General features: G+C 49.3%; 1 protein-coding gene across 16 annotated transcripts in view; it reads right to left on the bottom strand.

The window, feature by feature from the left end:
- Window positions 1–6,271: 6,271 nt before the first annotated feature.
- ncor2 (nuclear receptor corepressor 2) overlaps window positions 6,272–25,686 on the bottom strand; it is a 138,865-nt gene continuing 119,450 nt past the window's right edge. For 11 of the 16 annotated variants that reach the window (XM_035378722.1, XM_035378726.1, XM_035378730.1 and 8 more), the window contains 17 exons: window positions 25,536–25,622; window positions 25,183–25,433; window positions 24,015–24,351; window positions 23,415–23,630; window positions 23,053–23,301; window positions 21,994–22,146; window positions 21,371–21,643; window positions 21,010–21,199; window positions 20,347–20,774; window positions 15,287–15,444; window positions 14,237–14,418; window positions 13,773–13,904; window positions 13,085–13,227; window positions 12,629–12,682; window positions 11,668–11,877; window positions 10,783–10,959; window positions 6,272–10,385 (listed from right to left, as the gene is read on the bottom strand). In XM_035378722.1, coding sequence (XP_035234613.1) covers window positions 10,210–10,385; window positions 10,783–10,959; window positions 11,668–11,877; window positions 12,629–12,682; window positions 13,085–13,227; window positions 13,773–13,904; window positions 14,237–14,418; window positions 15,287–15,444; window positions 20,347–20,774; window positions 21,010–21,199; window positions 21,371–21,643; window positions 21,994–22,146; window positions 23,053–23,301; window positions 23,415–23,630; window positions 24,015–24,351; window positions 25,183–25,433; window positions 25,536–25,622 — 3,416 coding nt within the window. In that variant the 3' untranslated portion in view covers window positions 6,272–10,209. The remainder of the gene's footprint in view (window positions 10,386–10,782; window positions 10,960–11,667; window positions 11,878–12,628; window positions 12,683–13,084; window positions 13,228–13,772; window positions 13,905–14,236; window positions 14,419–15,286; window positions 15,445–20,346; window positions 20,775–21,009; window positions 21,200–21,370; window positions 21,644–21,993; window positions 22,147–23,052; window positions 23,302–23,414; window positions 23,631–24,014; window positions 24,352–25,182; window positions 25,434–25,535; window positions 25,623–25,686) is intronic. The other 5 variants (XM_035378724.1, XM_035378732.1, XM_035378733.1 and 2 more) reach the window with 3 other exon arrangements.

The following is a 25,686-nucleotide window of genomic DNA, read 5'->3' as shown; positions in this document are numbered from 1 at the left end:
TTAACCCGTGGAGTTATTTACCATCATGTTCTTGTGTAACTGTACCAATATTCCAGATGTCTAATTAGAGGGGTCTTCACACAGACACAGGAAAGTGCAGTGGCACCATCATTCAGGAGAGGCCACCATTTTGCTTTCGGGCTTTTCTGCCAAAGAAAAGGCATTTCATTTAATTTACTCTTTTTAGGGAAAGGGAAGTCCCAGAGACACACAACAGAAAAGGTTGTGCAATTAATGTGGTCTGGCTGTTCAAAAAAAGAAGCCCTGGGAAAAAAAAAAAGCCTAAGATGTCAGGAAGGAGCCCTACGGAGTCTTTGAAGTGAGGGCTTCGGCTGCAGAACTCTGTCACTGACGGACACAGTGAAAGCAGCCTCAGACTTCCCTCCTTAAATCTGTCACTGTGACCCACGATTAGTGCTCCCCGGTCCGTCTCCCTCTCACACACACACACACACACACACACACACACACACACACACACACACACACACACACACACCACCGTTAGCAGTCAGGGTGGGTTTCACTCTGCTTATTTTCTTTCGCTTGCACCACGGCAGTAAAGACAGGCATCCTATGGGCCCTCACAGAGGTAAAGGAATGAGAGATTTCACTGGTGCAGATTCAGAAAAAGAGAGAAAGTCTGTACTGGATAAGTCCACGAAGACTTTCAAACCCTCTGCCTTTAATGATGACAAGGCAAAGCACACTTATCCGTTCCGTTTCTACCACACTATTCAGAGCACACGTTAAGCCCTTTATGCTCCCCATAGGGTACGTTTCATTATATATTTCTTAATGTCTTCTAAAGCAAGTACAGTTAAATAGCAGTCCCCCTACGATTGAAACCTAGTGTTTCAAGCCAAGTTCCAAAACTTCTACTCCACTCAGCATTCGATTCTGATTCAGAGTGTGCTTGTAGAATTATTCTTAGTAGTGAAAGTTGTAAGTCTTCATTCGTGAAAGCATTAAAGGTATAATAATGCACATCCATTGGGTAAAAAAAAACAAAACATCCCAGCACTTTACCATATCATATCTTAAGCAGAGATTCATTAAACGTCCGCAGTTTCCCTTGTACTTGTGAGAAATAAAAAAATCAATATACTGCATTCCTGGCCCAGGCTCCAAAATCAAAGAGCCTTTCATCCTAACTTAGCCTTTTCCTGTCTCTCTCAGGCTCTCCTGCCTTGTTTCTACATTTTCTAAAACTCATAGCGCCCTATGGAGATTCAGAATGAGAACAGTATGCAACTACAGTTAGAAATGCAATATAGCATTCATAATAACAAATCAAAAGAACCACACATATAATTAGATACAGAAAGAAAAAAAAAGAAAACTCTGGGTCACGAGCAAGCTAAATATATCAGCCCCTGGGAGAAATCCAATACGTGGATCCATATTGGTGGTGACTCACTGTCAATTTGGTCCAGTTCCTCTTGCTGTCCAGGTCTTCTAAAGGTCACCTTTGGAAGGACTCAGGGGTATTGATTTCAGGCTGAAAAAGCTCCAAGGAGACAGCCAGAGGGAAAGAACAACCCTTAATCCCCAGCACTGAACGCTGTGAGCTTAGTTACTCTGCATCATACACTAAAACAGACCTGGGCCACTAACACTAACAGTTTCTACTTATATCCCCCAAAAAAACAAAAACAAAAGAAAACTGGAAACGTGTCACCTACTGTATTGACTTGCAGTCTTCCTTTTAACATGTTAATTCAGATATGGCAATCCATCCCATGGCTGAGGTCATTTCTGTCTGAATAACCATTTTTAAAGATTAAAGACTCATGCACCCCAACCCTGTAATTGTAAATCATGTTTGTCCAAAAAAAGAAACAAATGGTACGAATCAACCTTTATAAAACTGTTCCTCGCAGATTTCATTCTCACAAACACTCAGCATACCCTCATCACCAGACCATTTACCAAAGGTAATAAAACATCACAGATTTTGAGCTTTTCTTGCGCACACCAAGGAGAAACAGGAAAAGTAAAGGCAACGTGCTTGCTCATCATAAGGTAAAAGTTTTCAAAATAAATAACAGGCTTGCCGACCACTAATTGGATCCATATAAATTGAATGGACAACACCGTTTACTTGCCCTGATCTCTGAAGCATTAAAACAACTGAGAAACTTGGCTGGAGGTTGAAAATTAACATGATCAATGTGTGCCGAATATTAACTTTGAGTGCACGTACTGTAGGTCGCAGCACTCTGTTAGGTGGGCAATGGTTTAAGAGATAGGTTTAATACTGATTCCATGGTTATCTTCCAAGTTCCAAAGATCAACCATTGAGCTGGAACACCAGGTTATCAACCTCTTGGGCTCTTTCCTAACAAGGCTTTTGTGTTAGAAAAAGAAAATCTATTGCTCCCTCTGTTACTTGGTCACTCCACCATATCTTGAAATAACTCTGGATAACCTCTTACAGAAAACAAGAAACAAGCTGTATTTATACAGGGCGGGGCACCACTGATGACCCATGTCATACTGTATCTGTCTGGAGACTGAAGAGGCGGGCTCAAGGGGCGTTTGTGTTTTTAAAGTGAGAAAAGTATGAAAAAAGTGTCAGAAAATGTTAGCACGTTCCATACAAGCCACAGTTAAGTCATGAACTATTCCCAAATGTGATGCCTATTTATTTTGCTCCTCAGACTGGATACTAGAATCAACAGAGAGACTATTTCAGTCTTCAAAAACAACTAGAAGCTCAGGAATCTTTTTTCTTTTTCCAATGTCTGGGAAGTGACTCCAGATTTTCTAAAAGGCTACGTCTAGACTATAATGTATCCAAAGTGCTGAGTTTAGAAATTCCACATTAGATGTTGAAATAAAAAAAAGAAAGAAAATAGCCATAAAATGAGCACTATGACTCAAACACTTAATGTTATTTACTCAAGCATGAGCAATTAGGAGTCATATTTAACAAATCTTACAACATTCTGCTTTCTTTACACACCAAAATTTACAATCCATACATTACATGCAATAAGTGAGTGACAGGATGCGGAATAGCATCACGCTTCTACAAGCTTCATAGTTTGAGTCACCTTCTTGATGTCAGGATAATTGCATCACTGCAGTTTATGTAGGGTAACAACACTATATATGTAATAACTTTGTTAATTATTGGATGCTTTCTCATTGGTCATTTACACACTTGAAAGTATTTTTTCTGAACAAGCTGGCTCATTACAGCAAATCTTTCTTAAACAATCGCTTTTTTAATCCTTGTAGCTACTACAATTCTGACGTATGACACCGAGATATACAGTACACAGCCATTGTGTGTGTCACAAACAGGAAAACTACAGAAACATGCCACATTTGATACCGACTACATAGCTCCATCTAGCGGACAAGGCTTCCCCCCTTCTATTCATATTACCCATCACGGTCCATTCAATAGTGTGGCTCGTTATACAGCCCATCTCAGAAACCCACATGAAAGATTTAAGTGGGCAAACCTGGGCTATTATGACTTGGTCAGCTATTTCCGTTACAAGTTCATATATTTTTTTACTATGCTAGAAACAAATCAGTAGTCAAACGTGGTAGCCTACGTTGGAATCAAGGGTCTCTTACGGGATTCGATTTCAGATTATTATGCAAAACTGTTATTTTATTTATTTATTTTTTAAGTGCCAGTGACGCTAGGCAGTAGGCTACACGACACTGTCATTGTTAGAGCACCGGTGTCTGAAACCTGCTACTTCAGAGACAGGCTAGGTCTACCGTAGGCTACTAGAGTAAACGGAAATGGTTCACTAAATTACTCAAGTAAAACTAAATAGAGGACTCATTTAAAAGTTACGTAAGTATTTCCGTAAAAGTTACTTCCACGGTACAAAGGAAAATACAAACAAACTAACAAACAAACAAAAGAAATATTCAAAGGAACGGTTCACTTTTAATGTTCTACTCATTCTCATGTCAGTCGCATATTTTTTTTCTTGTAGTAGGCTCTCACTCACTAATTTATTCATACCACAGCACATTTCCAAAACAATAGCAATACGCAGGTGTCCAGCGGTATGCTGGATCCCATCCACTGGGTTACTATTGGGAGATTTCTCAGTGGTAGTAAACTGAACAATATACTGCCACAAAAAAACCAAACCAGATATTCAGCTGGCATAGAGGGCTGAGTAGAATGTAACCGCAATTTGAATTTAAAGGCATTGTTTGATGCTGTCCGTGGCTTATCTGTGATTTATACAGCACCAAGGTAGTGTTGGCAAGAAAGACTTTTTCTTTCGGATTCAATTTGTTTCCCTTACAGAACAAATAAAACATAATTGGCCGAGGTGTTTTTAAAATTTATTTTTTAAACAAGTCAGCGGCATGTAGCCTCTTATGCTACACGATTTTTGCACTCAAAAAGCATCCGCTAAATCTTCAATATCGTCTGTCCAGTTTTTAAATTATTTTTTTATAGCAGTGTTACTCAATCTTGGTCCTGGAGAACCGGTGCCTATACTGGTTTGTTTTTCCCCCCCTTAAGATTAGCAACCGATTCAGACCCAATAAACCAAGTGACCTGATCTGTGCAATCAATTGCCCCAACTGATCAATCGCCGTGCTACTCAAGTTCTGAGTAACAACGAAAGCAGACCCTACAGCTCTCCGTGTCCAGGTGAGAGGTTCACTTTCTTTTCTAACACTCCCTGGAGGATAACATTGAAATAAATTTAAAACCCTGCAGATCACATGGTGGAGACTAACTGGTAGGCAAAATATAATGGTACCCCGAACCAGCAATACACAACTCATTTTTAATTTATTCCATGGAAACTGGCAAAATAAATTTCCTTCTCTGTGCAGAGTAGCCTACCAGTAGGGTAGGCTACTGTTGCACCTGATTGCTCAATCTTTTTTGACATTCTATCCATGTCACGTTCCTTGCTCTCGTCAGGTGCAGTCTATTAAGTCAACCAATGGCTTGTAAGAGGGTCACAACTGATCGCCAGCTGTAGAATTATGCCTGATGCTCACTACAAGATCACCGGGCTGTTTTTTGGCCCGATTCGCCCTTCCCGAAAAAACCCATACGAAGTCTTGCAAAAGTGATCAGACGTGGCCTACAGCTGCACGAAGTGTTTAAGAAATCAATAACGAATAAGCAAACCAGATTTAATTTTTTTTTTTAAAGGCCTAAAAGCATTCAATCATATAATCTATAAAAGCGATAATCGTACATTTACAAGCGAATCAACAATTCCAAGCCTACCTTTTGGGTCTCAATGTAGGCGAGGCGAGCACACAGCGCATCCTCCAACGGATCCTTAACTGGTCCAACTCTGCCATGGTGTTACAGTGCCAACTTTAACTAGCTAAGGCTTCAACTTCACAAGCCGGCGGTCTTTTTTTAACAATCGGAAACAAAAACACAAAATGAAAACAAACGCTGGTCTCCAAGAAAATACATCACCCGAGAAAGTGGGGTGAAACCATTTCCTCCCATAAGAATTGGACTCCTTCCGCTTAATTCATTTGAGTGAAGGGAAAAAAATGTTTAACGCCAGTCACCTGTTTCGAGGACCAATTAATCTCGAAAGGGAAGAGACATAAGCAGGAGGGAAGCAATTTTAAATTGGACACCTTACTGGACAACTTCAATATAATCACGACATCATTGCTGAAAGCAAAGTTGATGCTACGGATACTTGTCAAATCGCAGAAATATCCCCATATAATAAAAAGCCACATTACCCTCTTGTCTCAAAAGAAAATGCCACACAATGATGGTCAAAACTGACCAACTTGACAACATACTGTAGGTGTTACTGTTCAAGACGTTTGTTTCAAGTGTTCGCAGGGTGCTGTGGTATTTTTAATTTGGTTTTTTTATTTTTATTGAGGCAATTCATGGTAATAGGTAATTTGTTAATAGGTAATTAATTCTTACAATTGCAGAGTAGTGCAGAGACATTCTGGTTAAAATAAAAGAAATAAAACGATTATTTAGTTATCTTCGTTTTACATTTTTACGATTTAATAGCCTAGTTGTTACATTACATTTATTGAGCAGACGCTTTTATCCAAAGCGACGTACAAAGTACCAGTTGTGTTTTTGTATAGACGGCTACTTGAGTAGGGATTCAGAAGAATAATTAGTGATATACTTTCTATGTTTGGCAGAACCACCAATATGCGAAATCGGTCCAAACACTAGAAGAGACACAAGCCATAGTACCACAATCGATTTTTGCAACAGGCTGTAGCAACATAACGGAAGTTCAAAGAAAAGAGAGAACATGGATCAATGGCAATAAGCTTTTTATTTAAACATTAAGGCAGTGCTTTTTTCATTTTTTTTCATTTTTTACACTGCTATCCACGAAGCTTGCTGGTGGGCATGTAGAGTTAAACAGTGAATACAGTCTTCCTGTGAATACCGACCTTGCAGCAAGCCACATAAATATTTACATCTTTTCAGTTCTATATACAGTCCTTGCTATAATACACCGGGTTAGAATAATAATAAAAAATAAAACGAAAATCATTATGCACAATATGGTTGTTCAAACTATATGCCGCCTCCCACCACCAGCACCCCGCCCGCCCTCCCCCTTGTAGGTTTCTGGAACATAATATTGGCTATTCTCTTTACGTGTCTTTTAAAATCATTTCTTTAATTGAAAAGAAATAACACTAACATCTTTAACTTTAAAAGTGAAAAGTCGCTCTCGATTGCACGATAGGCTAAAATCAAAAGCAGGCAGCACAAGAGCAAACAAGATCCACGAAAAAGAAAAACAGAACAAGAATGTCGGCAATAAAAAAATGAACACGCACACGCGCACGCACGCACACAAAAACCCAGACACTTTTAAAAAAACAACGCATTTCTAGAACTATCGTTTTAAGTGTTAAAATCTGGATATGAATTAGCCTTTGTTTCTCTTACGTCAGTCCTAAAGAGCTAAACATCTCTTTACGGCTCCTGCTCAGGATTTAACAAATAAAAAATGAAGGAAAAAAAAAAGGTTCAGAGGTTGCGTTGACAATTCCACAGCGTTTGAGTACAGTGTTCGTAGACAGTGCTGTATGATTTACTAAATTTCAAAACTTCTTATATATACCCTCACTTTAATTATCATAAAACGCTCTCATCATTCTACTTGTACATGATTACCATAATTTGTAATTTGGTTTCGATTCTCAATTTGGACAAATGGAGTGTGTAGTTCTAGTCCGGTCCAGAGGGTGGCACTGATTCAACTCCATTTTCATAACGGCTGTTTTCCATCTAAAGTACAAGGTGTTCCATTCTCCCATTCACTACCATCCCCCCCGCAACCCTTAACCCCCCACCACCCCAACAGACACAACAGAGCCAGACAAGATCCATTTTGAGTGGAGGGGGGGAAGAGTTCAAAATTATTATCTTTTCCTTCCTATTGTGTGTGCTGCTCTTAAGATTACTTTTGCTGAAAGACCAGGCAGCACTGTTAGAACTTCCATTACTGTCCACAGAGCAGACGAGAGAGACGCCCATCAAACAGACCGGGGAGAGTTCGCCTACACTCCACCTGAAGACAAACAGAGCGGACACTACTGCCATACAGCCTTCGCATCAAATACAAACGAGGGTATTCCTAAACGGTATTACCGATTCACCAGTGAATCACAGAAAGGTTGATTATCTTACGTTTCCCAGCACTGATAACACCAGGGAGGCGTATTAACCCAGCTGTGGACCAGCTAAAATATGAGACTGTGTCTGGCTCCCCAGACAGAGAGTGGGCTTGATCCATTCTCAGCCAGCCACCCTGTTCTCAATAGTGTTTATATACATTAGGATCAGGACTAAGTAAAAGGGACATAATTCATTTGGTCTAATGCAGTAGCATAACCGTTCAAATTGCCACTGTTACTACTGACAACCATTATTGTACAAGTACTGTACGGTCAACTCGCAACTGAACAGGCTTGGGGAGAACATAGGTGTAGAACACAATGGTTCTGACGCTGACTACCAATAGGAAGCAAGACTCAGGTGGAGGGGGGATGGGGGGGGCGGGGAATAACTGGTCCAGAAAAAAAATCACATTTTAACAAATTTGAAAGTAATCCTCTGTAGAATGGAAATAGGGATGCTTCCCTAACCCTTCCGAATCCCCAGCACCTCACCTATAATCCTGGCATGAAAAAGAGAAAAATAAAATTGTGCGTAGTCACTTGGTATCTTCAGTACTGTATATGCAAAATAAATGGCACTTAACGCTAGGAATATTTCAAAACTGTACAAAAGAATATAGGATACAAGTCTTTTTTTTCTTTTGTTTTTTTTTTTACACCTGGTATGACAGCACGGGTGTGACTGTACCTGAACACGAGGATTAGAGGGGCGAACGCACACCCCCACATCTGCAGGCACGCTTTTTAAGGAAAGGGCCTAAGGACGAGACTACGGCCGGCGGCGGCGCCTGCTGAGGACGACACGCGGGGACGGCCTCCGTTTCGCGGCACAGAGGCGTTTCACGGCAGAGAGGCGTCCTTTTCTGAGCAGAATTCAAACTTCCCTCGAACCCGGGTGCGAGTCCAGCTGCATCTGCACAGCGGGGCCTGTTTTAAAACCCGCGGTGCACAAAGAGCACCGGTTCGGAGAGCGAGTCCGGGCCTGAATGAAACCTGCGGGAGACTCTGCTTCCTTCGCAATCCGCTTCCACCTGACCTGCCCGAACGCAGGTTCATCTAAAATGCCGCTGCGAAGACCTACGTCTAAGTGCTCAATGTCAAAGAACAGTCTCGATACAGTCAAACGTATGTACACCGTAAATATAAAACAACGACCAGAGAAAAAGAGCAGCCCTCGGTCTTATTGACGTAGTTCGCCAGTTTCTCTCTCTCTTTTTTTTTTTTTTTGCTTCAAGACAATACGCCTCTCCACCTGCCTTACAAAAGACAAAAAAAAAAAACACTTTTCTGAATGTATGATAACACGAACAATGAACAGCATGAATACCCTGTAAACCAATGAAACAACACACCCAAGTTAACACCCCCCCCAGTATAGCTAATCGCAAATAAACAAAGACAACGACTGACACGAAAGTCACCACCATTTAAAGGTCTCAGCTCACTTTCAAACACAGGACTGGACTGGCATGACTTTAAAAAGAAAAAGAGAAAAGAAAAAAACAAAACAAAAAACAACATTGGGAAACAAGATGCTTTCTTTTCGTTTTTTCTGTCCCTCCGTCCGTCTCTGCAAGCTTCGGGCTGGGCGGGGCTAATGCGACGGTCCGCCCCCTGCAGGAGATTGACGGGAGAGACGGACAACAGGCACTGCTGCTGGTGGCGTGGGTGGGGCTTCGCTCCGGTCGGACTTCCTGCTCTCCCCGCTCAATGGGGGGGGGGGGGGGGAAGGCGTCAGTGAGCTCGGCCGAGAGGGCGGGGCGAACGTGAGGAGAGGACAGCGTCCTGCAGCGCGTCCGCCTCTCGGTTCCGCCCCTCGGTTCCCGTGGCGACGTGCGAGCGGGGCGGGGTGTTCAGAAGGCGTGGCTGGTTTGGTGAAACCGTTAGCATTTTAAATGATTTCTTTGAAAGGCCCGAGTTCCTGAGTCCGTGGCTGAGAGGACGCACGCCCAAGCGTGGAGGCACTGTTGCACTTCCTCTTTTTTGAGGGGGGGGGGGGGGGGGCAGTTCCTGTGTCAAATTAGCCTCCTTGAAGAGGGCGAGCGGGTTCTGCTTGCGGTGTGTGGAAATGCAGAATTTTATTGGTTTAAAAAAAAAAAAAGAAAAGAAAAAAAAAAAGAGGTTGGCATCTGACTACGGGGTCGTACCAAGTCCCTTCCACAGACAGTCCGAGACGGAAAACGCAGCACGTCCGTACACAAAACGCCACGCCAGTTGGTGTGTTTCTCCATTGATAAGGCCAGCAAGAGAAAAACATTTAGAAAAAAGAAAGTGATTTATCCTACGAATAGTCCTGGAGTGACTGTGCACACGCGTACATCCACACAGACACGCATGCACACACACACACACACACTCAGCAGCGGTGCTCCATCAGAGCCTCCCTCCCAGCATCCTTTGGGGCAGGGCGGTCCGTCGGGGTGGAGAGCTCATCTTCGCGCTTGCTGGCGGTTGTGGAGCCGTGTGGGGAGGGTTGGGGGGGGGGGCGGGGGGTCACCGTGGGTGTGTGGGCGTGTGTGTGAGGCAGCAGCAGGTCCGGTCCGGTCTGGGGGCCCCTCACTCGCTGTCGGACAGGGTCTCATACTGGGAGCAGAGCAGGGGCTTGGGCTCCTCGTCCCAGGCCCGCCCCTGCCCCTGGCCCTGCCCCTGCCCGGGGGACTGCGCCGAGGACACCATCCCGCCCGGGAAGCGCATGGTCATCGTCAGGGGGTTGCAGGGGAAGGGCGTGGAGCCTGGAGGAGGGGGAGGGGGGACACACAGAGCAGAGTGGTGAGAGAGGACAGGGACCATCCCCCCCATGAGCTGGGGCCTCAGGCTGAATGATGTAATAAAGAGGAGGTGGTGGTGGTGGTGGTGGTGGTGGTGGTGGTGGTGGTGGTGGTGGTGGCGGTGGTGGTGGTGGGGGGGTCACTCAGACATGAAACACGTAACAGACGGACAGGCTGATTGTGGGGCCCCTGCGTGTTCCTGTGTGTGTGCGCGCGTGTGTGTGTACCTGCGGAGGACGGCCGCTCGTCCCACGCGCGGTTGGTGAGGGGTGTGTGTGTGTGAGTGCGTGTACCTGCGGAGGACGGCCGCTCGTCCCACGCGCGGTTGGTGAGGGGTGTGTGTGTGCGCGCGTGTGTGTACCTGCGGAGGACGGCCGCTCGTCCCACGCGCGGTTGGTGAGGGGCGTGCGGCGGTGGCAGTCCCCGTCGGAGTGCACGGAGGACACGGACGAGGGCCTCTCGCCCCCCGACAGCCCGGGCCCCGGGGACTTGGCCTTGCGCCCGTTGGAGCGGCCCCCGCCCTTGGCCTTGCCCACACCTGAAAGGACAGGGAAGAGCGGGCGTCTAGTTCAGTACCTCCCGCCACCGGGGGGGCGCTGCCGCCCGTCAGCGGCGCGGTGGGCTCGGCTTTGACCCCGCCCCTTTTCCCTGTGTGTGGCCGATCAGGGGACCGCGATTTGGGTTCTGCTCAACTGCGCGACCTCTGCGCGAGCTCCAGGAAGGCACGCGGGCCTTTTCTGACTGGGTCCCGCCTCACGCAGAAACGCAGGAGAACGAGGAGAGACCACACAAACTGACTTAATGACATGCAAACGGACTGAGGGAATGGCCATGACTCTTACAGTCACGCAGGGAAGGAGAGAAGAACAAATGAAGAGCGACAAAAGAATGCGTGTGTCAGAGAGAGAGAAAGATGGACAGGGGAGAGAGCGCGAGAGTGAGTGCAAGGGACAGAGAGGGGGGGACAGAGCGAGAGAGAGGGAGGGAGAGAAGACGACAGAGAGGGGGGTCAGTGCGAGAGAGAGTGAGAGGGAGGGAGGGAAGGAGAGAGAGAGAGCGAGATAGACCTAGAGAGAGAGAGAGGGAGAGAGAGAGGAGAGAGAGGGAGAGATAGAGGGAGAGAGAGAGGAGAGAGAGAGAGAGAGAGAGAGAGAGAGAGAGAGACAGAGAGAGAGGAGAGAGAGAGAGAGAGAGAGAGAGAGAGACAGAGAGAGAGGGTTGTTTGTATGGCGAGGACAGTGCGGACCTGGCAGTGAGTAAGAGTCCTCCTGGCGCCCCTCTGCTCCGGGCACAGTGGCGGGCATGCCGGCAGCCAGGGGGTTACCGGTGTTGGGGGCGGAGCGGTCCTCCGCCTGGTCGTCATACTTGCCCATCAGGGCCTTCCTGATGATGGCCTCCAGGCCTATGGTGTTACCCGTCGTCTCAGGAGGAGGGTGGGCCCGAGGCGCGACCGGCCCTGCGAGCAGGAGGGGAGGGGGGGAGAGAGGGAGGGAGGGAGGGAGGGAGAGAGAGGGAGAGAGAGAGGGAGGGAGGGAGGGAGGGAGGGAGGGAGGGAGGGAGAGGGAGAGAGCCAGAGAAAGAGTGCAAACAGCCAGTGGTTTTTATATAAAAGAGGCTGCCAAAGACTTTTGTCCTTAATGACTAACTGCTGTGGGATAGCATGCAGATTCACTCAAAGTGTCTGCACACAGACTCCCAAGTGGCTTCTGATTCATCTGCGCATTACATAAACTGGAGGACAATTTGCTCCTCAGCAATCTTCAGAACAAAGAGAACGCTGCTATCGCACCTGCATAAATAACTCCCATTTCAGCCAGGTGTGATGTCAACATTCCTTGCCTCAACCAAAATCCCTTGGCATTAGTTAGATTTAGCCTATCCCTTTGTAAATTATTCAGAAGTTACTTGGGAATAGCATGAGGAAAAGATCTTGATTTCACTGCTTTTGTCCTGCACCTTACTTGGTGACTGTGTGTGTGTCTGTGTGTGTGTGTGTGTGTGTGTATTGCTACAGAACCACTCAAAGAAAAAAGGGTCTATTTTACCAGGGACACTTATTGCTCTGGATACTTGTATGCACTCAGAAGATGGCAATCCACAACAGCACAGTGCTGAACAGACACAGACAATGAAGACTGCGGTCTTCAGTTTAATGCATTCGCAAGCTTTCCTAAGAAAACAGCAGTCCCGGTGTGCGAGCGTCCTACCTGCTGTCGTAGAGGCCGGCATGTTGAATATCTCTGTCCCTGGCTGGCCCGAATCTGAAGAGGGAAGAGAGCACAGGACATGGCTCAAATGCTGTGTCCGCATTTGCAGGGCACAGCGTAGGACAGAATTCTAACACAGTGTCTGTATTTCGCTCAGTCCCTCTGGAGAAGGAGCGTAGGGCAGGGTATTAATGTTCAACCCTTTTCAACCCTAGTTGTTTGGAATGTTTTTTTCAGAATTCTCCATCAGTGTTCTAGAACTCCACTGCTTTCAATTACCAGTAGTGATTGTGACATCAGCATTAGAATGTTCGGTTGTGAACATTCTAATCACATATTAGTGATCTCTCGATCTGGGGGTTGAAAGGTTAATGCCCTCGCTGAGGGCAGGGAGTGTACACATCGGTGTTTGCCCAGTTCTTTCGCCATCGCCGACACCGCGGCGGAGGCACTCACTAAAATCGGCCTCGTTGCCGCTGACCGTCATCTTCTTGATCATCTCCTGCTTCTTGGACTTGACGATGGCCGAGTTGCTCTCCGTCAGCTTGCTGAAGAAGGCCGGAGGCTGCGAGCTGTTGGCCGGGGAGCGGGAGCCCATCCTGGAGGGGGGAGGGTGGAGGCGGGTGAGGTAAAAGGGTGGAGGAGGGAGAGGCTTTTACCCGTGCGTGTGATGCGGAGGCTGCGACAGCCAATCGCGACGCTTCCCATACGATTACTGCAGGAAGACGGCTAAGTGTCGCTGTGCTGCTCTGGTTGTGTATTTACTGCAAGTGGACCGCTCTGCTCAAATATTTGGTAAACGACCAAATGCCAAATTCCTGGTGTATTGAATTTGGCGGCATTTGACTGCAAAAACATTTGGAGATGACCCAGACCACAAGTGACACATACCACATGCTTTAGTCATTTGTGCGGGTCTGTGTTTGGATTAGACTATTTTCCACTTCTGTGGTAAATTGGCTGTGTGTGTTTGCCTGTGCTAGTGTGTATGTGTGGAAACCTTTACGTGTATGTGTGTGCCTGTGTGTGTGAATACCTGTATGTGTATATACCTGCACGTGTGTGTGTGTGAGTGTGGCTATGCAAGTGTGTATACCCGTATGTGTGTGCTTGTATGTGTGCGTATACAGTAAAAGTGCCTTACGCCTGGTCCCCCTGCTCGTTGGAGTAAGAGCCTCCTTGCATCTCAGGTTCAGACAGCCCACCAGCAGGTGACACGGGTTCAATGCCATCTGCAGAGAGGCTCTCCGGAGACACCTTACTCTGAAGGGGAGACCTGAACACAGAGACACAGCACGCTACCCCCGTTACCCTCACACACATCCAAACATTCCCCCGTGCTTCAGCATGTTCCCTACAGGATCTGTTCATTCATTCCCATTTGCTTGAATACGCTTCCCTTAGGGCAGCGGGGGCCAGAAGTGACCCTGTCCGTCTAGACAGCTCAGAATAGAAGCCTGGACACTTTCTACTGACTCAATGCACCAGTCAATCAGTCTCACACAGAGTGAGAGGGGGAAACAAAATATAACACAAGCAAAATATAAAAAAGTGTGAGAGAGATAGAGAGCGAGAGAGAGTGAGAGAGAGAGGGGGGCCATGCCGTACCTGTCTCTGACCCGCTCTCCGGACCCTCCCTCAGGGTAGCGGGAGCCCTGGCCTGGGTCCTGAGGGGCCTGCTGAGGCTGGGGGGTGCTGGGGGGCCGTGTCAGGTCCAGCACTGGCGAGGTCTGGAAGGTGTACGGCGGCTGCTGGGTCTGCTCCCGGTTGTAGTCCTTTGTGATCACCTCCTGCTCGGGACAGGAAGCACATGCGCATTAGCAGTGGACTGCTCTCTATCTGAAGAGTGCTGTGGAAGGCTCTATCTGAAGGTAGGACTCATCAGTGCTGTGTTTGGAATGCTATATCAGAACGTAGCACTCTCATTAGCGCTGTGTTTAGACGGCTACATTAGAATGTAGCACTCTCATTAGTGCTGTGTTTGATGGCTACATTAGAATGTAGCACTCTCATTAGTGCTGTGTTTGATGGCTACATTAGAACGTAGCACTCTCATTAGCGCTGTGTTTGATGGCTACATTAGAACGTAGCACTCTCATTAGCGCTGTGTTTGATGGCTACATTAGAACGTAGCACTCTCATTAGCGCTGTGTTTGATGGCTACATTAGAACGTAGCACTCTCATTAGCGCTGTGTTTGATGGCTACATTAGAACGTAGCACTCTCATTAGTGCTGTGTTTAGACGGCTACATTAGAACGTAGCACTCTCATTAGCGCTGTGTTTAGAAGGCTATAAGAACACAGCACTCTCATTAGCGCTGTGTTTAGACGGCTACATTAGAATGTAGCACTCTGATTAGCGTCTTTAGAAGGCTACACTAGAATGTAGCACTCTCATTAGCGCTGTGTTTAGAAGGTTATCCGAACGTAGCACTCTCATTAGTGCTGTGTTTGATGGCTACATTAGAACGTAGCACTCTCATTAGCGCTGTGTTTAGACGGCTACATTAGAATGTAGCACTCTGATTAGCGCTGTGTTTAGACGGCTACATTAGAACGTAGCACTCTCATTGGCGCTGTGTTTAGAAGGTTATCCGAACGTAGCACTCATTTGCAATCTCTGGATTGAGGTTTGGGACTGAGGGGGCGGGGCTTACGCTGATGTGCTGTGCCAGCGTCACCACCCTCTGCTGGCTGCCCTTGGCGTAGGGGTTGGTGGGCTGCTGGCCGGGGTGGGTGGGGGAGAGGCTCTCTTCCGAGGGGGGGCGATAGTGGCCGTGCTGCGGCTCCATGGACGCCATCTTCTGCTGGGCTGCTGGGGGGGGTCGGAAAAACACCCGAAATGCACACGGGACACATATCGAGGGGGGGACACGTGAAACACAAACACACACACACACACGCACACACACACAAACACACACACACCACAGAGGAAGAAGAGGTGACGTACAGTGTACACACAGAGGAGGGGGGGAAAGAGAGGGGAAAATTCAGTCGCTGGTTTCCACATACAGCAGGCAGCCAACAAACAGCTTCAAGATGAACACAGCAGCGCACAGCAGCGTACAGCACTGGCAAGCCGGGCACTAAATCACAGTGCGCTTTCCCCCCCCGCGGACCCGTCTCAATCACACCACCCCTGGAAACACGTCTCCCTGACCAACGCGGGCACGTCATGTGACCAGCGCCAAGACACACGAGCCCGTAAAACGCAGCCAAAGATTTGAAACATCAAATGTACAGAAACAGGTGAACGGAAAGACGATGTATTAAAAAAAAAAAAAAAACATTAAAAGGACCCAATAATGGAGATAAAGAGAATTTATCGGATTAACATCTAAATACAGAGAAGTCTTACAGCTAGGGTTCAATTTGTTTTGTGAATGTAAATGTTTTGTTTTGTAAAAGATAACTGGTGAAAGGATTGGTGAAATGTGTTTCTTTAGCTAGCATGGATTTCCTATTCTAGGTCGTATTCTGCCTCAACGAGCCCTAATTGGAAAATCGCTGGAGCGATTGGTAAACATGTACATATGATTGGTACAACTGACGGTAGAATACAAACAAAATAGCCCACAAAGTCAATAACATAAGCATTACACTGCCAGGTTTTGAGCACTTCACACATTCAGCTGTATCACGTCAGCATATCTTTCCACAAACAGTGGACATGCCTACATCCCCATGCATTAACTGTCCACCAGGATAGAATTACCGAGGAACCACGAGGATTACATGCATCTCGAGAGTAGCTGGCCATATCTCAAACCCCACTATTAGGGTTTAAGTTGTGTGGCATCTACATGGCTATCTTTCCATCTATTGATATCCATCCATCGATACACACACGCACACTCCGTCACACAACAAATGTACTTATTACATTAAGCACAGATATTTGAAACTACTGATAGATGGCTTGGCTGATCTGAATGGATGTAACCATTCCATCCAGATGAAATTATAAGATAATCATTCAGACATGCTCACGGGTGTCAAATAACCTGCCAACCAACTCAAATGGATAGATAATGCCAGGCTATGGACAGGCTCTCAGTCGACCCTGCAGAAACTGAAAGAACTCTTCAGTTACGTCCTGGAGCCCCATCTACTATTAGACCGAAATCTCAATCGCAATAATAATGGCCTAAAGTCACAGCCTGTAATTTTAAAGCTCTACCTACAAAGCCTCCGGCTCTACTGCAATGACTAACTCTGCTTTTCGCAAGTCTTATTTTGTGTGTCACGACGGTTGCGGCCCAGCTCCTGCAGTTCGGGCTGAGTGAAAGGGGTGACCCCGGGGGCCACAGGCTCCGGGCCGGGCCCCCGGTCAACCTGACCTTGCGCTCTGAGCCGCTCGTCTACAAGAACACGCACTCTGCCAGCCTGCCGCGTCTGTCTGAAGCCTGTCTCAGGGGTCTGTGTGGACGAGTTAGCTGGACTTACTGCCCAAGTCCTGTCCATACTATTTGAGTTATGACCTCCAGAGGGGACCTGTTAAAAACTGAAACAGAACTTTAACTCAGGTGAGTGAGGACGGACTCAGAACTTCCTGCCTCGCGTTTAAGTGCGTTCCAGTCATTCCCTTGGACGTAAAACGGCATTTATGCACGGGGGTGACTGCGCTGGGACTAAAGTCTGACGTGAGGAGTGGGTGAAGGTGATGGGGGGGGGGGGGTTGGGTGGGGGTGAGCTGTCGTGGTGAGCTGGGGTGGGCATGTCCATTAGTATGTGCCCAAACCTAAATTTTGAATGCGGCAGGTTGGACGGATTTAACACTGGTTATGCCATTCTGAACGTATTATCAAGAGACGCACATTATTTATTAGTGCGTTTTTAATGGTCCTGAGCTCGGCCCTGTCAGTACCGTATAATTCCTCTGGATCTTTCTATACCCGCACACAGCAGCACTGCTGTCTGTAGCGATGATGTCTGTAAACTGAGCAGGCCAACACTATATTATATTATATTCCTCTCCACGCTAGCTGAAACGGCGCCAGCGTCGCATCGATTTTGGCCCGGACTGCAACAGCCGGAGATCCCCGAAAGCAAGGAGAGTGTCTGGGATCCTACTCCGCACGGCTAAGCCAAGCCCTGCTGTGTTTCTGAGGCGCATGCTTCAAAGCCCGCATTAAGGTTTAGCGCGACAGATGAAGGCTTTGGTCGGTCGACGAGCGAAAGGTGTTTTTGCGTTCCTGACATCCGTTTTTTGGGATTCGAGATTCAGTAATCCCGAGTAGTTAAGAAGAACCTTCGGCTGAATTTTTCAGAAATGCAAATCGCTCCCATACGTGCTGGATCGGGACGTAACCACTGGGAGGATGCTAACCACTTCAAAATAATGCAAGCAATGTGGTAACGGCGGGAACTTCCCTATTTACGAAGAGGGCCAAGTTCCTGAAAAACGCCACTTTTTTTCATTAACGAACCTTGGTCCAAAAACCTCCCTCTACGAGTATGACAGCAAGGCAAAGCAAACGCACTGAAAATGGCACACAGTGAAGTGCCGTATGAAATCAACTCAGCTACTGCGATCACATCTGGGACTGCAAAGACATGTGCAGTCACCTCACATCTTCATAAGCACATACTGCAGAGCCCTCACAGCTGTGCATGCTAGGGTAAAGCTGGCTACTCATAGTGAAGGGCAGCCTCGTTCAAGGAAGCCACTAACAGGAGTGTGTAAGAAACCACAAGTGTGCAAGGACTACTGTGCAGCTGAAAGGCTGCTCGTCTCCACATGTTCCCCTACTCCGCACAAGCAGAACTGGTAATAAAGTCCTAAGGAAGTACAGTACGAGCGGTTTCGTGGAAGAAATGGTGTAGGGACACAACTTTCACGTTAGCCAAAACACACTATTGACACCAAATCCAAAGAGGTGCGATGTCACGCTGCCAAATTCAAAATATGCCAGCCTGCTATTTTTGCCATAAACAAATAATTTTGCCATAAAGCATGTACTGTAAATTGTGCATTTTTAGAAGACTAGCTGCTGAACAAAAAGTGTCAGTCATTTAAATAACAATAGAAACAATCCAAAAATACTAACCTAGAATGAAAATAAGAGGGAAAAGGCCTTCTCTGATGTGTTCAGTGATTGGATAGGTTTCTCTCTTCGCTGCAGACACTCATGCTCACACTAAATCAAGTCTATTATATTCCAATGTTATCTCAGAAACAGAAATGAGGAAATGAAGCTTGGCAGGGACACAGTTTAAATCAAAGGTTGTGCTACTTGGGGCCTTAAGGGGTTACCCTAGGCCAGTTCCGGTAATCACTCACTTTCATGAAGAGAAAGCACTGTGTGAATGTGTGTGTGCGTGTGTGCGTGAGAGAGCATATGCATGTGCTTGAATCTGTGTGTGTGTGTGTGAGAGAGAGAGAGAGCATATGCGTTTGCATCTATATGTGATTGTGTGTGTGTTTCTGTATGTGTTTGCGTGCATGCATGTGTGTACGCTTGTCTGTATGGATGCACGTATGTGTGTGTGTGTGTGTGTGTTGTTCGCACGCTCGTCTGTGCACCTGTGTGTACACTAAACACTGATCTCCCTACGTGGGTAAACACATACACGGCAAAATGTAGAAGGCGGGAAAACATCAACACAGGAAGTAAGGAATTTGACTGACAGCTGGGGCTGGTAGATGAGCGCAAATCAAAGTGAAACAGAATGAGCAGGCAGAGAGCAGGGCCAGCACCACCTCCCCCCTAGCTTCCTTTCTTTCACTGACCCCCCCTTCCCCCCCGCTACCGGCACTGACCCTGAGACCCACAGGCATGCCATCCAGACCTTACCGCATCGCCAATTAGGAACTGTGTTCAACTGTCACTCTCCAATCAGTGTTCGTTAATCACTGCTGGTGGCCAATGGCGACGGTATTCGCATGTAAGTTAATTTATCTGAATGCGTGCAGCTGTGACAGTTGATGGCTTTTGCGAGTCTGTCTGCAGGGGCGAGCTGGTTAAGCAGCACTATCGCGGCCTGTCAGAAAAGCCGTTACTCCACTTCAAATATATTCTCAGGTTCACAGACGTGTCAGACTCGATATTTCACTGGCGGTATGACGACAGAAGTTATAAATATATTTATAGCAATGGCTGGGAAGACTGTCAGACCGCTGTACTCGCTACTGCTACAACAGCGTGTTAATTCAATGAGTCGCTGTAAAATGCGATTGCTATGGGCTGGCGTGTCGCTTCTTTTGAAAGTATTAGCTGCACAGCATACGCCGTTTCGCTAGTAGCCAGGTAAGCACAAGCCCTAAGCTTAAAGGGGAGGGGGGCCACTATGAAAGCCAATAACAGTACTGCTTAAAATTAAAAGCGCTGTAAAAAAAAATATATATAAATCACAATTAAATATCCCACCCACCTCCCGTGCGTTGAAATATTAAATCAAAAGCGCATTCGTTTAAGTATAAATCACAAAGAAAGCAAAAGAGCATTGCTGCCGTAATTAAACATTTATACGGGCATAATCTATTTTACGATGCCAACCACCACAACGTGCAATAGGCCACAAACGAGGGGAGGGAAGGGGGTGAGAATTGGGGGGGGGGGGGGGGGGGGGGGGGAACCTGGATTCCAGAGCGTCTTACCATCGCACTCGCCGTCGGCTGTGGGCGAGCCCGTCTCTGGCATCCCCGTATCACAAGAAATTTGACGCATGATAATCGCGTTTATGAAGTTGGCCGCAGTCATGGTGGTCTTACCGAGTGCTCGGAGCTCCACTTCCTGTGTGGACATCAGTTTGTTATGAGTCTTTTCCCTACTAGGGGTGCCGCCGCCGTCGCCGCGGCCGGGCCCGCTCTCCGGCTGGGGGGGGTGCTGGTGGGGGGGCAGCAGCGGGTGGGGCCGGCCCGGGTGGTGCCCCAGGTGGGCGGCGGCCGGGGGGTAGGCCCCGCCGTACACCATCCCAGGGGGCGGGCTCACGAGCTTGGGCTCAGACTTGCTGGACGAGGAGGAGGAGGACCCGTGCTGGTCCTGGGGGTGTTTGGACTGGCCGCCGCTGCCTCCCCGGCTGTGAGCTTTGCCCCCTTCGGAGCCCCGGCTCAGCTCTTTGTGCACCGCAGAGTCCAGGCCGAGGTAGGGCAGGTGGCCACCGTAGCCCTGGTAACGCGAAGAGCCCGGCGGCAGAGACCTGGGGCAGACACACAGATAGACGCACAGACAGACACACAGACACAAACAGACAAGCACAAAGACGCAGAGACAAACAGACACGCACATGCACAGACAAACACAGACACAGAGAAGACAGTCAAAATCAGAGTTCAAAATGAATGGCGTTAAATTAGGACACGGTGTAACAGAGCCGTGCTCCGTGCGTGTGCTGAGTGCAGCAGAGCACCACAGAGCCGGGCTGCGGGGCTGACCTGAGGACGGAGGGGTTGGCGTGCTCGGCGGAGACCGGCAGGCTCTTGCCGGCGGTGTTGTGCAGCACGCTGGGCCGCTGCTGCAGGCTGTCCTGGGTGCGAGGGGACACGGGCGAGTGCTGGTGGCCGTAGGAGTGGGCGGAGCCACGGGCGCCGCCGCCGCCGCTCCCAACAGGGCTCTGCTCTGTGCCTGAGGGAGGGGAGGAGCCATTACAGCCTCCAGCTTACACGGCTATACCGCTAATACATGGGGCATGAGACAGCTAGCATACACGGCTATACCGCCAATACATGGGACATGAGATAGCTAGCATATACGGCTATACCACCAATACATGGGGCATGAGGAAGCAGCACTGACCTGGTCTCCAGATGGGCGCGTGTTCCACAGTGCCCTGTCCCATAGAGCTGGGCTTCTCCCGGTCCCTCTCCCTCTCACGCTCCCTCTCTCTCTCCCGGTCGCGGTCTCGCTCCCTCTCCCGCTCCCGTTCCCTGTCCCGGTCTCTCTCTCTCTCCCTCTCCCGGTCTCTGTCCCTCTCGCGGTCGCGTTCCCGTTCCCTCTCGCGGTCCCGGTCCCTCTCCCTCTCCGATGAGGAGGATCCTCCTTGAGCCTTGCTCATGTGCGAGGGTCCGCCTGGAAGAAACAAGAGGGATTCTGGGTAAGCAGGCCTGCACTCCTCTAATAACACACAGAGAGCAGCACATGTAGTACACTGGCATTCATTTCTACCAATGAACTAACTGAGGTACCCCAGAAGTGGCCCACTCAGATATCAGACAACGGTAAAACAGTTCAGATAAAGTCGCAAACCACATGGTTCATACATGATATATAATTTTGTCAGATGATGTAAATACCTCAGATGAGAAGTAAAAAAAACTCTCTTCGCACTGAGCTTGTGTGTAGCTCTGGTTTACCCAATGAGAGCACAGCCCCCGTGCGTGACACTGAACGTTAGGCTAATGGGCGTAGCGGCGGGGTACCTGGAGAGATGGGGGAGGTGGTGTAGGGCCGGCTGGGGAAGGCACCGGAGGCTCCGGGGATGTAGGTGATGCGGTCCATGGGGGAGCCGGACGCCCCTGCGGAGGGAGGGACCAGGACAGGTAAGTGTGGCACCTGAGACAGATCGATGATCCCTGGGGAAGGAGAGGGAGAAGCTCAGCGTTACGAGCCTGGACCGCCGCAGCTCAAACGCATCGAGCCGCGTTTCCTCCACATCGGCCACGACTCATTTCACAAGCATCGGGTACAGTGTGACAAAGTCAGCTGGCCCATCAAGTGGGATAGGTGGGAATGACCAGTGCTGGGTTAGGTGGGAATAGCCTGTGCTGGGTTAAGTGTGAATGGCCAGTGCTGGATAAGGAGGGAATGACCAGTAATGGGTAAGGTGAGACTTGGACAGTGGTGGGTTAGGTGGGAATGGCCAGTACTGGGTTAGGTAGGAATGACCGGTGCTGGGTAAGATGGGAATGCCCAGTGCTGGGTTACGTGATAATGAGCAGTGCTGGGTTAAGTGATAATGACCAGTGCTGGGTTAAGTGAGAATAACCAATGCTGGGTTAAGTGAGAATAGACTATGCTGGGTAGCGTGAGAAAGGCCAGTGCTGGGTGAGGTGAGAATGGTCAGTGCTGGGTGAGGTGAGAATGGTCAGTGCTGGGTAGGGAGGGAATGGCCAGCGCTGGGTTAGGTGAGAATGACTGGTGCTGGGTAGGGTGGGAATGGCCAGCGCTGGGGGGGGGGGTGAGAATGGCCAGTGCTGGGTAAGATGAGAATGGTCAGTGCTGGGTAAGGTAGGAATGGTCAGTGCTGGGTAAGGAGGGAATGGGCAGCGCTGGGTTAGGTGAGAATGACCAGTGCTGGGTAGGGTGGGAATGGTCAGTGCTGGGTTAGGTGAGAATGACCAGTGCTGGGTATAGGATAATGCTTGTCCAGCCACAGGGGGGCAGACAGGAGCACACTGTTTGTGCAGCCACAGGGGGGCAGACAGGAGCACACTGTTTGGCCGTTCACAGACGTGCGGGTGCGTTTGGCGGAGCCTCACTGCGGGGGGCCGCTGAGTAGGGCAGGGTGAGGGGCTGTTCCCGCGGCGACAGGCCCCTCAGCAGGTCCGTGCGCTGAGCCGCCATGGCGGCCGCGGGCCACTGGTGCATCTGCTGGGAGGTGATGTAGTCGTTGAGCAGCGTCTGCCGGTTCTCCAGGGCCACCGTGTCCGGGAAGCCGCGGATCAGGTAGGGCGGGTAGGGGTGCGCGTAGGCCGGGTTCGGGGCCAGGTGGCGGGGAAGATAGTAGGCTGTTGGTGAGAAGCCAGGGAGAGAGACTGTAACGGGACGCGGAAGAAGTCGGCGGAGGTGGTTGTGAGTGCGGTGCCTCCGCGGGGGCGGGGGAAGGGGGGGCCCGCTGTACCTGGGTCGATGGGGATGCCCCTGGGCAGGGAGGCGGGGTCGAAGGCCAGGGGGATCTGCCCGCGGTACACGTCCGCCCCCAGGCCCTGGAGCAGGCCAGCGTATGTGGCCAGCGAGGGGTGGTGCTCGGCCACACCCTGCAGCGGAGACTTGGTGGAGCTCATCTCCCGAGGTGTGGGCGTGGCCTTGCGCTCCTGGGGCTGGGACTTACTGGCACCTACAGCACAGAGGGTGAGAGAGAGCGAGAGAGAAGGCAATTACCTCAGCGAACACGTCCATGCAGGAGAGGGACTCTCATAGCAGTTAGGTGCCCAACATCTAGCACGTTCATGTAACACCTGTATCTTCATCTTCTAGCACTTTCATGTTGCACTTGTATCTCCATTCTGATGCTGTAGCTCTTTATCATATCTTGTGTAATCATACCTCACTTCCAGTTTATGACTTCCCATAACTTTACTGACTTTGCCAAAGCTTACTGTGCGAACTAGACTTGATGTTTATGGCTATGGACAACTGATACTTCAGGATAATTGTACCTTACCTGACCTGTGGTCTGTGGTCTGTTCCAGGATAAAAATGCGCTGTAAAGGCAGCGTACCTTCGTGCTGGCGCTGGCCGGATTCGCGGGAGGACACGGGTGAGCCGCGGTGGGCGGGGCCGGGGTAGGGGCCCCGCAGCAGGCCCTTGTGCTCCTCGTAGCCCAGCGGGCTGTGGTGGGCCTTGGCCGCCTGCTCGGGGCCCAGGGCCATGGAGCTGGCGGCGCTGACCACGGCGCTGGGGCGGCCCTTGGGGCCCTCCTCATAGCGCCCGCGCTCGGGCCCCCGCGCCTCCAGGTGCGGGGGCCCGCCGTGGTAGGAGCGCGGCGAGCTGGCGATGATGGAGCGCACGTCGTGCCGCTTCCCCGACCCGCCCGACTCCTGCTTCAGGGGGGTACCCTAAAACACAGGGCACAAGCACAGGCCTGTATATAACAAACCCCTAAAACACAGGACACAAGCACAGGCCTGTATATAACAAACCCCTAAAACACAGGACACAAGCACAGGCCTGTATATAACAAACCCCTAAAACACAGGGCACAAGCACAGGCCTGTATATAACAAACCCCTAAAACACAGGGCACAAGCACAGGCCTGTATATAACAAACACCTAAAACACAGGACACAAGCACAGGCCTGTATATAACAAACCCCTAAAACACAGGGCACAAGCACAGGCCTGTATATAACAAACACCTAAAACACAGGACACAAGCACAGGCCTGTATATAACAAACCCCTAAAACACAGGGCACAAGCACAGGCCTGTATATAACAAACCCCTAAAACACAGGACACAAGCACAGGGCCCGTATATAACAAACCCCTAAAACACAGGGCACAAGCACAGGCCTGTATATAACAAACCCCTAAAACACAGGACACAAGCACAGGGCCCGTATATAACAAACACCTAAAACACAGGGCACAAGCACAGGCCTGTATATAACAAACCCCTAAAACACAGGACACAAGCACAGGCCTGTATATAACAAACCCCTAAATATACAACATACAACAAACTCACAATGCTCATTAACAAAACATAAGAACAAAAATTTTACAATATATCTCAGTATAAGAACTGCATTTTTAATATTAATTAGTTTAGTATTTTTGTAATTTTGTGAAAGTTTTGAACACATTCTTATTTTTGGGTAGCTCAGAGCGTAATGTTTAAATGAGGATGCTCAGTAGTGCTCGGGGTCGCATGCGCCCACGCTCACCTGGGTGATGGAGCCCTCTTTGCCAGCCTTGCCCGTCAGCATGGCCTCGGGCACGTGGCGCAGCTCCTCGCGCGGGATCTCGTGGATGGAGCGCCCGCCCTCCTTCACCGTGGGCACCATGCCCTCGTGGGGGCGGGGCTTCAGGGAGTCGGGGGGCGGGCCGGAGCCGCGGGACGGGGAGCTCTCCCTCTTCATCTGCTTGACCTCCCTCCGCAGGTACTCGTCCTGGGGGTCCACGTGGCGGGGGATGCCTGCGGGGGGGGGGGCGGAGCGGGCGGCTGTCAGTCACGGTGGGGGGGGAGGCGGGGCCGAGGAGCACTGACGGACAGACACGGGGAGGGGGGGCGCCTTACCTTGCGAGATGGAGCCGCGGATGTGGTGCGACTCCTTGAAGTGGTGTGGGCTGTGCCGCTCCTGGGGCATGGCTCTGCCTATCAGCCCTGTGAGAGGAGGAGAGAGATGGAGTGAGGGGAAGAAAGAGGGACAGAGACAGGGGGAGAGACA

The sequence above is a fragment of the Anguilla anguilla genome, chromosome 10, assembly GCF_013347855.1.
Source record: "Anguilla anguilla isolate fAngAng1 chromosome 10, fAngAng1.pri, whole genome shotgun sequence".
In the NCBI taxonomy this organism is placed as follows: Eukaryota; Metazoa; Chordata; class Actinopteri; order Anguilliformes; family Anguillidae; genus Anguilla; species Anguilla anguilla.
The sequence above is the reverse complement of the archived record's forward strand: the minus strand, read 5'-3'. Positions and strand labels throughout refer to the sequence as shown.